Here is a 13,451-nt window from a genome sequence, read left to right on the forward strand (position 1 = left end):
ACAACCACAGATATGTTCACACCCGATATTTGAATATAGTATTTTACTTGGCGCATTTAAAACACAGTATTCCCCGAGGGGTCACATAAATGTTGCTCACTCATGTGGTATGTTTGTGTTGTTGATTGACAGGCACCCGGATGGTAAGCTCCTCCTCCCTGAGGAAGCTGCTGCAGGCGTGTCCTAAGCTCCTCCTCCTGGACGTGTCCTTCTGCGCGCAGGTGGACGCCCGCATTGTCCAAGAGCTCTGCGGACTCTTCCCCAACGTGGCCATCAAGAAGAGCTTTACCCAGTGACCTCACCCAGCCACACCCTCACACAGGGACACCGACACAGGGACACCAGGGGGAGGCACTACTTTTGACTAGTGGGGTGGAGTATTACTGGATGCCCAGTGGGTAGAATGAATTGGTCTGATGGCTGAGAGCACTGAGGCCTATTATAATATGGATTGAATGGTTAGGAGTGTTGTGTTGTGGTGACATGAGCATCAGCTGAACACCTCACCTACATCTCAACATAGTCTCCTCATGTTAAGCCGCTGAATGCAAGAGAGAGTCTTGAGAGGAGAAACTGGTTGAGATCAGGGTCACGGGTGCCAAAGCCGCTAGATTTCATCGTTGGTCAGCCTAGTAACTGACACATCTGGTGGTGGCTGCTTGTCATCTGTCCACCCCTCCTGTGACGCATTTGTAAAATGTCTGACCTCAGTGTTGCATCTGAATCTGAAATCTCAGGGTTTTTATCTTGTTCATATTGTTAAATTATTATATATTTTTGTTCAGAAACCAGCTGAAGAGCCTCCTTTATTCTGAGAGAAACATTTGAGTCCTGTTTGATTTGATTTGATTTGTTCTGAGACAATGAAAATTCTGGGAAAACCTTACATTTGGCACTAATACTGAGACAACATTTTTGGGGTGTATTTGATGTTGAATATTGTGGAAATTGTATGATTGTAAAATGATATCACTATCCTTAATTATTTATTGATCTTGTAATATATTATTGCACATCCCCAATGCTACGTTAGCATTTCCTTTAAACTGAGACTCAGCGATACGAGCAGCAGTGTGAAACAAAGATATTTAGGAATAAACGCTATACAATAGGCTGTACTTGTGAGCACCCACAGTCCCATACAGAGCATCTTCGCATGTGCATGGGATGCCGCTTCACTCTCCTGCAAATGTGATAGCTGAGGGACAACTACTGCGGAGTAGATTAGCCTCTCGCTTCACTCTCTTTGTTGTTGGGGATATCGGCCTGATATGCAGCTACTGAAATTTGTATAGCTGAATCTACCTTTAAGCAAACTTGAAGTTTTGAGCAGTAGCTAGCTAGTATGTGAGGTATTTTTGTGCCTTATATTCATGACTGAATGTGGTGTCTATGTGTCAGTGATTGTAATGCTTTGCTCCCTGCCCTCTACCAAAGTTCCCATCAAATCCCAGGTCCCTCACTATAGCTTTATTTGACCAGTGAAGAAACCCGTGCAGATCTGTCATCTTGATTGACATATGCAAAGCCATATTTATTTTTAAGCGGAATCTTATCTCCATCTTTCAATTCCCTTTTTTATTAAGTGGCAGTTATGTGAATGTCTGCTTTTTGGATTACATTTTATCTTATCTGTGGGAACATGGTCTGGTCACACTCAAATCACTAAAGTAACCTGCACAGGCAAACTATTGAAAAACACATATTAATGTTAAGACTCGTACAACGAACACACACAATGTCATCCTGCTACACAAATCTAGTTTCTCTCCTTTGTCCGGTCACTAGCTGACCAAAGTCACCACATTTTTCACGACATTGTAATGGTACTTTTATTTAGAGGCATTTATTTATGTGGACCTGCTATTTTTGCGTTGATTGACCTTTCCCAGTCAGTTTTGGATGTGTGTGTGTGTGTGTGAGGTCAAACTTTGTGCCATTTGTAGAACCTTTTTATAATGTACCCTTAACTAAGTGTGAATGTCAGGTGTGGTGTCCTCAAGACTCACTGGCAGATAACCACTCTAAAGTATTGAAAAGGTTGCATCTGTACTATGACGAAACTGTGTGCTTTCATTTTAAAATAAACTGAAGGTTTATGTCCGTCCAACTGTATGTCCGTTGAAATGCCAGGTTCGACTGCCTTGTATTTATGTCTCATTGTTGTGTCTCATCGTCTCATCGTTGTGCTGACATTACACCACCTTGTTTTGATCACTCTTTAACTCTTTAATTGGAAAGGTGCCATTACAGTGTTCTCTGGCTTGTCCCTGTAGGATAATTATTTTTGGATCCAGGTAGAACCTTTTCACCCAACAAAGAACCCTAAAAAGACAAGTGTCTTTAGATAAAAAAGGTTCAATGTAGAACCCTGTTTTCTGAGGTGCCTTTATCATGAGCGGAGACTCAACAGTAATGACTATATTGAAGAGTAGGGGTAAGGTCATCTTGTCTGATGACTCCAACTGAATCTTTTTCGCTGCTCTATCGTTTGCTACAAACTTCAGTCTGAGATTGCTATCATTGAAGTCGTTTGTGGTGACGTCAAAAGGACGGGTGTTGTACCAAACAATGTAATCAGCGATTGGATCATCTCTAACCAATCGGAGTAACAAAGCCAATGACACATTTTCAAACCTTCGCTTTACACATAGGCGTGTGTTCACACGCGTGTGTTCTGGCTCTTGCCCAGCCCATCGTTTTCTGGGACCAATCAGAACGGTTCATGTTTTTTCCCGTTCTAGAAATTGTCATGTAGGTACTCCGATCCAGACTCATTGCAGAGAAGAGACATCTGTGGGCGTGGCGTAGCATTTGGCCGGAACACGGCGTTTGGGTAGCCAGGCAAAGGGCCATCTTGTGTTTCTGGAACAACTAGAGGCCATTAGTCAGGTTGACTGGGAGTTCAGCATTAGCCTTAACCCTCTGCCGTTTTACTGCCTATTAATACTACAGGGAGAAGTGACATTCGCTTGTCTCCTTAATTGCCTTTTAATGAATTGTTTATGCCCGGGTTTAATGATGTATATTGTGGCCCTGTAATGTGCCCTAATGATGGAGAACGAGGCGGCCGCCGATGAAGTATTAATTTGGACTGCCTCCCCGATGATTACTGCGCCACCGCCTCTGCCTGTCCCCCCCACACAAAACGTGATTCGTGGAGACTTTCCGCTCGATGCAGCGGCTTGATTTTTCACTGTCTTGCTCTACTATAATCCTGATGCATCCGCAGGGGATCCTCAGCAATTAGTTTAGCTTGTATTTGTTTTGCAAGAGCCAGGCCAGATGAATCTAGAAGAATAAAGTCTGGATGAAATTATTGCCTCAAATTAAAAGTTCTGAAGTCAAATGTTTGAACCCTAAACAAGTGAGGAGCAAGATGTTAACTGTCCCAACAGATGATGTTGAACTATTATGGTTACTGCTGGTCTAACAAGCAAATATCTAAGCATGGCATAATGAGAGCTTCCACACTACTGAGCCAAACCAAACCAAGCTTGGCCTGGTTATGGATCCATCATAGTTGCTGGAACTAGGCGGGAAAGGATCATGTGAAAAGAAAATATCTGAGCCAACACAGGTCGGATCTTGTTGGCACACTTGCGTGAAAAAGCAGTGCTTGGATCAGTGATGTCACTGTTGGAAATTTCCATGTCCAAGCTGTAGTTTTTTCAGAATGGTGGTGTTCCTTTGATGTTAATTTTATGGTTTCTACTAGTTACCACAGCCACAAAGTCAAAATGGGCTATATCTGATTTTATGGATGATTTCTGATGTATAATGCATGTTTCTGTAGGTTGCCAAACCTTTTGTAGTTTTTTTTTTTCAGACACAAATTACAAACAAAAATATTCCACTCAAGATTATGCAAACAATATTATGCAATTTTAAAACGATTACATTATTAAACATAATTTCGCAAACATAAAAGAACAGTATAATCTCTTGTAGGGAGATTCTGTGTGTAGACGAAAGAATCAGTTGGAAGTGAATGGGATGCGTGAGATAACAAGCAGCAGTAGTTCTGTTATTTTGGATGTTTTAGGATTGGGCGAAGGCAGTGCTTATTCAAGTGCTTTGCCCGTGGTGGGGCTTTGGCTTTGTGAGGTTGGAGACTTTGGTCCCAATTCAATCAAATCATCTTTAGTCGAAATCCGCATAGCTGATGTTTTGACAGTGTAAGAGGTGGGACTGTTTTAGAGCTGTCAAATCCACAAGCGGCTCCCAGCATTATACCTAAAGCAGACATTGCCATTGGTTGCACTGAGTCGCATTAAGAGAAATCCCATACAGCTGAGCTTACAGGTTCTAACACTAGAATGTGAAATTGTGTATACACCTCCATTAAGCTGATAGAAATCCTCATGATCACATTTAATGATTTTCAATTTGAGCGTCATTATTTCTATGGGACGGGTGTGGCTTCGTGACAATGATCACAAGAGCAGCTCCTCACCGATTTGACAGCTCCAACACAGTTCCACCTCTTACATCGCCAAAACATCAGCTATGCGGGTTTTGGCTATCGCCGGTTAGTGCTTGATCTGATTGAATCTAGGCCTTCATCTTTGCCGGAACTCTCAACTTCTAACACGTATAGTCCCAGAAGTGAATCCTGCAACTGACCAAATTACACAAGATTTTACTTCTGGGTTAACTGAGATTACATAAATTAACATAATAATTACAAATTACAACATTGTTGACAAGCATTTCAAAGTCCAATGGTACGAATTGGAATTCGTAACATGTCTTCTTTTTTTCCCAGGATGTAACATCATACGAATTGGATGACGTCGCACACAATTGGGCAAAATCTTTGGGGACCGTTTATACAAAACCACTGTAGTACCTGCCACAGAAGAGGATGTTCTGACTACTGTTGTGGCGGAGGAAGAACAGAAAGTGTGGTCGGCTTTGAAGGTACGTATATTATGCTTTCTTAACATTACTGATCGGGGTCACAGCCTTGTGGCAGCCGCAGCCTCTGCGCTTTCCTCATTCACCTCTACAAAGGCCTTGTGCACCACCTCAGACATCTCCAGGTTGTTGGGTGACACCTGAGAAATTGCTCCTGAACCCTTCAAAGGAGTCCATCATGCCCATGCTGACCAGAATGGCTTTCAGGTTCAGTCTGGACAAGTGCATATGTCCCACGTGGGCCTGGTCCATGCAACAAAGTTATAATACGTGAACTCCCTCACCAGCTTCTCCAGCCCAGTTTGTCCTCTATCTCTTCCGGGAGCATGCTCAGATTGCTCCAGAATCTGGCAGTTGACGTCAGGGATTAAGGTCAAGCAGAACATGCTCTCCTGATACGCAATTTTCACTGGCTTACTCAAATGTTCTCTCACCTTGAACTGAGCTTCTCTGGTGGATCTCTTCTTGAACTGCTTTCCTCACTTGCCCTTGAAATAAATGACATTCACCAACAAGTTTTGGTTGTTGACAGCTCCCTTTTGCAACCGGTCCTGGAGTTTTCCCTTTGTCTTTTTATCCACCCAGTTGTTAATGTTAACCCTCCACATTGGACTCGGAAGTCGACAGACTCTAACCTGGCACCGTAGTACTTCCTAGTTTCACAGAGGAAAGCTTTTGAAAAGGCTTTGCCAGGTTCAGTGCATGGGGGTAGTGCGTACGGGACCCAGACAGGAGTTTTCTGAACACCTCAGCTTTGTGGAGGGGCAGAGCCTCTAACATCCATGTGGCAGTATTGCTCCTGGCCCCACTATTGGCCCCTGGCCACTCCAAACAGGCGGTTGGCCAGGCTCAGTGTTTATGGGGTTTGTCTTTGTTCAGCTCAGACAGGAGCTGGATGTCACCCTCAGCTTTTTGGAGGTGCAGCGCCTCTGACATCTGTGTAGCAGTATTGCCCTTGGCCTCAAGGAATACCATAGCCAAAGCAGAGGAGATTTGTATTTATTATGGATCCCCATTGCAGCTACTCTTCCTGGGGTCCAGCAAAATTAAGGCAGTTTATACAATTTAAAAACATTACAATACATTCACAGACTTTGTGCCCTCAGGCCCCTACTCCACCACTACCACATATATTCAGTAACAAATCCATGTGTATGTGTGCCTATGTTTGTGTTGCTTCACAGTCCCCGCTGTTCCATAAAGTGTTTTTTTATCTGTTTTTTAAATCTAATTTTACTGCTTGCATGAGTTACTTGATGTGCAATAGAGTTCCATGTAGTCATGGCTCTATCTAGTACTGTGCACCTTCCATAGTCTGTTCTGGACTTGGGGACTGTGAAGAGACCTCTTGGGGCATGTCTTGTGGGGCATGCATGGGTGTCCGAGCTGTGCGCCAGTAGTTCAAACAGACAGCTCGGTGCATTCAACATGTCAATACCTCTCATAAATACAAGCAGTGATGAAGTCAATCTCTCCTCCACTTTGAGCCAGGAGAGATTGACATGCATATTATTAATATTAGCTCTCTGTGTACATCCAACGGCCAGCTGCCTTGTTGACAGTGCTGTCAAGAAGGTAGAGCAGCGCCTTATCATGGACATACTTCTCCCCATCTTAGCTACTTTTGTATCAATATGTTTTGACCATGACAGTTTATAAGTCCAGGGTAACTCCAAGCAGTTTAGTCACCTCAACTTGCTCAATTTCCACATTTATTTATTACAAGATTTAGTTGAGGTTTAGAGTTTAGTGAATGATTAATCCCAAATACAATGCTTTTAGTTTTAGAAATATTTAGGACTAATTTATTCCTTGCCACCCCTCTGAAACTAACTGCAACTCTTTGTTAAGTGTTGCAGTCATTTCAGTCGCTGTAGTAGCTGACATGTAGAGCGTTGAGTCATCCGCATACATAGACACTCTGGCTTTCCTCAAAGCCAGTGGCAATTCTAGTAAAGATTGAAAAAACTAATGGGCCTAGACAGCTGCCTTGGGGAATTCCTGATTCTACCTGGATTATGTTGGAGAGGCTTCCATTAAAGAACACCCTCTGTGTTCTGTTAGACAGGTATCTAACTCTTTATCCACAATATAAGTGGGTGTAAAGCCATAACACAATTTTTTCCCGCAGCAGACTATGATCGATAATGTGAGATGACGCACTGAAGTCTAACAAAACAGCCCCCACAATCTTTTATCAATTTCTCTCAGCCAATCATCAGTAATTTGTGTAAGTGCTGTGCTTGTTGAATGTCTTTCTCTATAAGCATGCTGAAAGTTTGTTGTCATTTGTTTACTGTGAAATAGCATTGTATCTGGTCAAACACCATTTCTTCCCAAAGTTTACTAAGGGTTGGTAACAGGCTGATTGGTCGGAAATTTGGGTAAAGGGGGCTTTACTATTCTTAGGTAGCGGAATGATTTTTGCTTCCATCCAAGCCTGGGAGCATACACATTCTAGTGGGCTTAAATATGAAAATGTGGCAAATAGGACGCTATTAACCTCAATAATCTTCCATCCAAGTTGTCGGACCCCGGTGGCTTGTCATTGTTGATAGACAATTTTTCACCTCTTCCACACTAAGTTTACGGAATTTAAAATTACAATGCTTGTCTTTCATAATTTGGTCAGATATACTTGGATGTGTAGTGTCAGCATTTGTTGCTGGCATATCATGCCTAAGTTAGCTAATCTTGCCAATGAAAAAAATCATTAAAGTAGTTGGCAATATCAGTTGGTTTTGTGATGAATGAGCCATCTGATTCAATGAATGATGGAGCTGAGTTTGCCTTTTTTTCCAGAATTTAATTTAAGGTGCACTAAAGTGTTTTACTATCATTCTTTATTTCATTTATCTTTGTTTCATAGTGTAGTTTCTTCTTCTTTTTTATTCAGTTTAGTCACATGATTTATCAATTTGCAATAAGTTTGCCAATCGGTTATGCAGCCAGACTTATTTGTCATTCCTTTTGCATCATCCCTTGCAACCATACAATTTTGGAACTTTGGTTTTCCTAGATATGACTTCTATATTGTGATCACTACATCCAATGGATCTGGATAGTGCTTTCAAGCTAATATCTGCAGCATTAGTAAAGATGTGATCGATACATGTTGATGATTTCATTCCTGTGCTGTTTGTAACTACCATGGTAGGTTGACTGATAATCTGAACCTGGTTGCAGGCACTGGTTACAGTTTGAAGCTTTTTCTTGAGTGGGCAGCTTGATGAAAACTAGTCAATATTTAAATCACCCAGAAAATGTACTTCTCTGTTGATATCACATACATTATCAAGCATTTCACAAATGTTATCCAGATACTGACTGTTAGCACTTGGTGGTCTATAGCAGCTTCCCACTAGAATGGGCTTTAGCTGAGGCAGATTAACTTGTAGTCATATTACTTCAACAGTATTTAACATGAGATCCTCTTTAATCTTTACAGGAATGTGGTTCTGAATATAAACAGAGGAGAGAAGATGTTTCCTTCGCTGATCCTCTCGCTGATTTTCTTGAAGAGATTCAGGGAGAAGTTGTTGTTTGACACAGACAGAGATGCCATCGTAACTGTTGTGAGAGATGGGGAAGAACTGAAAATGAACTGATGTGAGATTTATAGAGCAGGATGTGGTCTCAAAGGTGAGAAGGAAATGCATTCAGGTCAAAAGTACAAGTGTGACAATCTTTTTTTCCCGAAGCAAAGCCCACCACTGGTGTGCATGGCCAAAGAGCTCTATTTTCATGACATTGAACAAATGTAAATGCCTGGAGTTTGCTTAACAGCATTGGCATTTCCATTGGAAGCAGTGCTATGGTCAGGTGACATGAAAATAGACCTCTTTGGCCACACTCACCAGTGGTGGGTTTAGCGTTGAAATAAGGAAGCATACAGTAATAAGAAAAGAACCCCATACCTACTGTAAAAATGGTGCTGGATCTTTGATGTTATGGGTCCATTTTGGTTCCACTGGTCCTGGGGCCCTTGTTAAGGTCAACGGCATCAAGAACTTTACACAGTACCGGGACATTTTAACCAAAAACCTGGTTGCCTCTGCCAGGAGGCTGAATGTTGGCCTCAAGTGGATCTTCCAGCAAGACCATAGCCCCAAGCACACATCAAAATCCACAAAGAAATGGTTAAATGACCACAAAATGTTGCAATGGCCATCTCAGTCTCCGGACTGGAACCCTGTTGAAAACCTGTGGTTTGAATTGAAGAGGGCACAGAGGAAGGATATCAAGGATCTGGAAAGATTCTGTATGGAGAAATGCTCTAAGATCCCTCTTAATGTATTCTCCAATCTCATAAAGCATTTTAGAAAAAGGCTAAGTGTCGTTATTCTAGCAAATGGATTAAATAATAACATTGTTTAAAGAAATGTAGCATACAATATAGCTCAGTATTTGTATTATTTATTTTATATAGTCTTTTTTGCTCATATTTAGAGAGAGAGAGAGATTCAACCTAACCCGCCTGAGGGATGCCTCACCATGACAATCGTCATTATGTGGCTTTGTGTCCTCTCTGATTACCCGGCTTTGATTTGGAAGGAGGGCAGACTGGGTGGAACAACAATGCATATTTACGGTGTAAAGACAGACAAATTGCTAACATCATGTTTTTATTATTATTATATCCAGGCGTGAGAATAAAAGCATAACATATATAACCACCCCCTCCTTCTTTTCAGCACCATATGCTTTTATCTTGACAACTAGGATCATAAGAGACATTGAACCATTAAACGGCTGCTAATGTTTCTGTTGAGGAGACAGCCAGTGAGCGCTTCCCAATTTACAGCCTATTCGCTATATAGTGCACTACTTTTGATCAGGGCTCTGATCAAAACTGGTGCACTATGTAGGGGATAAGGTGCTATTTGGGACACAGCCAGTGAAATGAAGGCATGTGAGATGGCCATGCTGAGGGATGAGCAGTGCTTTATACTCCGTGAACAGGGCCAGCAATTAGCCTGAATAATTACTCACTGAAGGGGAGACATGCTTCACTACACTGATCAGCGAAGTTCACGGCAAGATATAATTAACAATAACTTGTTTACAAATGAACGCACACAAACATTTGTGTACTTAAGGGCGCACAGTGTAGTTAGCTCAGATGCATCTGAGAGAGGTTGAAATACAACAATGTCAAATGGTGGAATTATGGGAGCTGGTGGAGTTATGGGCGCTGGTGAGCCTTTGTCACAGTAATCTGTCTGAGGGATAGAGGGAGCGAGAGAATCATCCCACTGGGCACAAACATCTAGTTTTGATTTACATTTGGTTGAGTTGTCAACTAAGGTGAATTCAATGTGAAATCAACAAAACATTTCACCATGTCATTGGATTTAGGTTAAAAGTTGGGTGAGGTCTTCAGCATTGAAGGTCCCCAAGAACACAGTGGCCTCCATCATTCTTCAATGGAAAAAGTTTGGAACCACCAAGACTCTTCCTAGAGCTGGCTGCTTGGCCAAACTGAGCAATCGGTGGGCCTTGGTCACTCTGACAGAACTCCAAAGTTCCTCTGTGGAGATGGGAGAACTTTCCCGAAGGACAACCATCTCTGCAGCACTTCACCAATCAGGCCTTTATGGTAGAGTGGCCAGATGGAAGCCACTCCTGAGTAAAAGGCACATGACAGCCCTCTTGGAGCCTGCTAAAAGGCACCTAAAGACTCACAGACAATGAGAAACAAGATTCTCTGGTCTGATGAAACCAAGATTGAACTCTTTGGTCTGAATGCCAAGCATCATGTCTGGATGAAACCTGGCACCATCCCTACGGTGAAGCATGTTGGTGGCAGCATCATGCTGTGGGGATGTTTTTCAGCGGCAGGGACTGGGAGACTAATCGAGAAAAAGATTAACGGAGCAATATACAGAGAGATCCTTGATGAAAACCTGTTCAGGACCTCAGATTGGGGCCAAGGTTCACCTTACAACAGGACAACTACCCTAAGCACACAGCCAAGACAATGCATGAGTGGCTTCGGGACAAGTCTCTGAATGTCCTTGAGTGGCCCAGTCAGAGCCCGGACTTGAACCCGATCGAACATCTCTGGAGAGACCTGAAAATAGCTGCGCAGCGACACTTCCCATCCAACCTCACAGAGCTTGAGAGGATCTGCAGAGAAGAATGGGAGAAACTCCCCAAATACAGGTGTGCCAAGCTTGTAGCGTCATACCCAGAAGACTCAATGCTGTAATCACTGCCAAAGGTGCTTCAAAAAGTACTGAGTAAAGGGTCTGAATACTTATGTAAATATGATATTATAAAAAATATTAAATTAGCAAAATGTCTAAAAACCTGTTTTGCTTTGTCATTAATGATGTGGGGGAAAGGGAGTTGTTAGCCGTGGTCAAGGCTTTGACGGTGTGGAGACATTGGCTTGAGGGGGCACGACACCCTTTTCTCATCTGGACTGACCACCGTAACCTGGAGTACATCCGGGCAGCGAGGAGACTTAACCCTCGTCAGGCCAGGTGGGCCATGTTCTTTACGAGGTTTCAGTTTACCCTCTCATACATTCCAGGTTCCCGGAACTGGAAGGCCGATGCACTGTCGCGTCTCTACGACACCGAGGAGCGGACCATTGATCCAACTCCCATACTCCCCGCCTCCTGTCTGGTGGCACCGGTGGTATGGGAGGTGGATGCGGACATCGAGCGGGTGGGTCAGTCAGAACCCACTCCACCTCAATGTCCCGCGGGTCTGAAGTACGTTCCGCTTGGTGTTCGCGATCGCCTGATCCGACGGTCCCACACTCTACCCTCCTCGGGTCATCCTGGGGTGGAACGGACAGTGCGGGGCCTGAAAGGAAAGTATTGGTGGCCCACCTTGGTTAAGGATGTTAGACACTATGTCTCTTCCTGTTCGGTGTGCGCCCAGTGTAAGGCTCCAAGACACCTTCCTCGAGGGAAACTACAGCCCCTCCCCGTTCCACAGCGACCTTGGTCTCACCTCTCGGTGGATTTCCTCACAGATCTCCCGCCGTCTCAGGGGAACACCACGATCCTGGTCGTTGTGGATCGGTTCTCGAAGTCCTGCCTTCTGCTCCCTTTGCCCGGTCTTCCTACGGCCCTACAGACTGCGGAGGCCCTATTTACACATGTCTTCCGGCACTACGGGGTGCCCGAGTACATCGTATCTGATCAGGGTCCCCAGTTCACATCGAGGGTGTGGAGGTCGTTTATGGAGAGGCTGGGGGTCTCGGTCAGCCTGACCTCGGGTTTTCACCCCGAGAGTAATGGGCAGGTAGAACGCATTAACCAGGATGTGGCCAGGTTTCTGCGGTCATATTGCCAGGATTAGCCAGGGGAGTGGGCGAGGTTCGTGCCATGGGCCGAGATGGCCCAGAACTCTCTGCGCCACTCCTCTACTAACCTGTCACCTTTCCAGGTTGTGTTGGGGTATCAGCCGGTCCTGGTGCCATGGCATCAGAGCCAGACGGAGGCTCCTGCGGTGGAGGAATGGGTACAGCACTCGAAGGAGACCTGGAGTGCTGTCCAGGATTGTCTGAAACGGGTGGGAGGACGGCACAAGGAGAGCGCTGACTGCCGCTGCAGTGAGGCCCCCGTGTTTAAACCGGGGGACAGAGTCTGGCTCTCGACCCGGAACCTGCCCCTCCGCCTGCCCTGCCGGAAGCTGGGTCCGCGATTTGTGGGGCCGTTCAAAGTCCTGAGGAGAATATACAAGGTGTGTTATAGGTTACAACTTCCTTCATATTACCGTATTAACCCCTCGTTGCATGTGTCTCTCCTCAGGCCGGTGGTAGCTGGTCCGCTGCAGGACGTTGAGGTGAGGAAGGTCCCTCCGCCCCCCGGACATCGGGGGGGCCCCGGCGTACACAGTCCGGGCCATCCTGGACTCCCGGCGTCAGGTAGGGGGCCTGCAGTACCTCGTGGACTGGGAGGGGTACGGCCCGGAGGAGAGGTGCTGGGTCCCAGTGGGGGACATTCTAGATCCAGCTCTGCTGCAGGAATTCCACCGCCTCCATCCGGATCGACCGGCGCCTCACCCTCCGGGTCGTCCCCGAGGCCGGCGTCGGGGGGGTACTGTCACAGTATCCACAGAAGGTGGCGCCCCTCCCCGGTCGGGCGGCGCTCGGCGGTCGTCGTCGCCGGCCTACTAGCTGCCACCGATCTATGTTTCTGTGTTGTTTGGTTTGGTCTGTCTAGGTCTGCACCTGTTCCTTGTTTGTAATTAGTGTGGGGGTATTTAGTTTGTCTTTTTTGTTCAGGTATTTGTGCGGGATTGTTTTGTGTCTGTACGAAGGGCTGTTTGTATTTACGCTGCTTGTTAGTTCAGCATTTTGGTGGAGCTTTCGATTTATCATTGCCGGGTTGCGCCCGTTCACTTTATTGTTTTGCAACTTAGCTCCTGTCGGGTGTTTAGGCGCACCCAGTATTACGACTGCCTTTTTTTCCCCATATGGTGTTAATAAACATCTGTGTTTTTGGACCTCCGTCTCTTGCCCTTGACTCTGACCCTTCCTGCTACACCGATAGCCATGACAGCTGCTCAGA

General features: G+C 44.9%; 1 protein-coding gene and 1 pseudogene across 1 annotated transcript in view; one reads left to right on the top strand and one right to left on the bottom strand.

The window, feature by feature from the left end:
- Positions 1–2,110, top strand: part of LOC106584038 (F-box/LRR-repeat protein 4-like) — a 37,952-nt gene extending 35,842 nt beyond the window's left edge. The window contains exon 9 of the mRNA XM_014168851.2: positions 133–2,110. Within this exon, the coding sequence (XP_014024326.1) occupies positions 133–296 (164 nt within the window). The 3' untranslated portion in view covers positions 297–2,110. The remainder of the gene's footprint in view (positions 1–132) is intronic.
- A 2,828-nt stretch (positions 2,111–4,938) lies between these two features.
- Positions 4,939–5,895, bottom strand: LOC123737230 (serpin B6-like; annotated as a pseudogene).
- Positions 5,896–13,451: the final 7,556 nt, after the last annotated feature.

Source organism: Salmo salar, chromosome ssa02 (assembly GCF_905237065.1).
Source record: "Salmo salar chromosome ssa02, Ssal_v3.1, whole genome shotgun sequence".
Classification (NCBI taxonomy): Eukaryota; Metazoa; Chordata; class Actinopteri; order Salmoniformes; family Salmonidae; genus Salmo; species Salmo salar.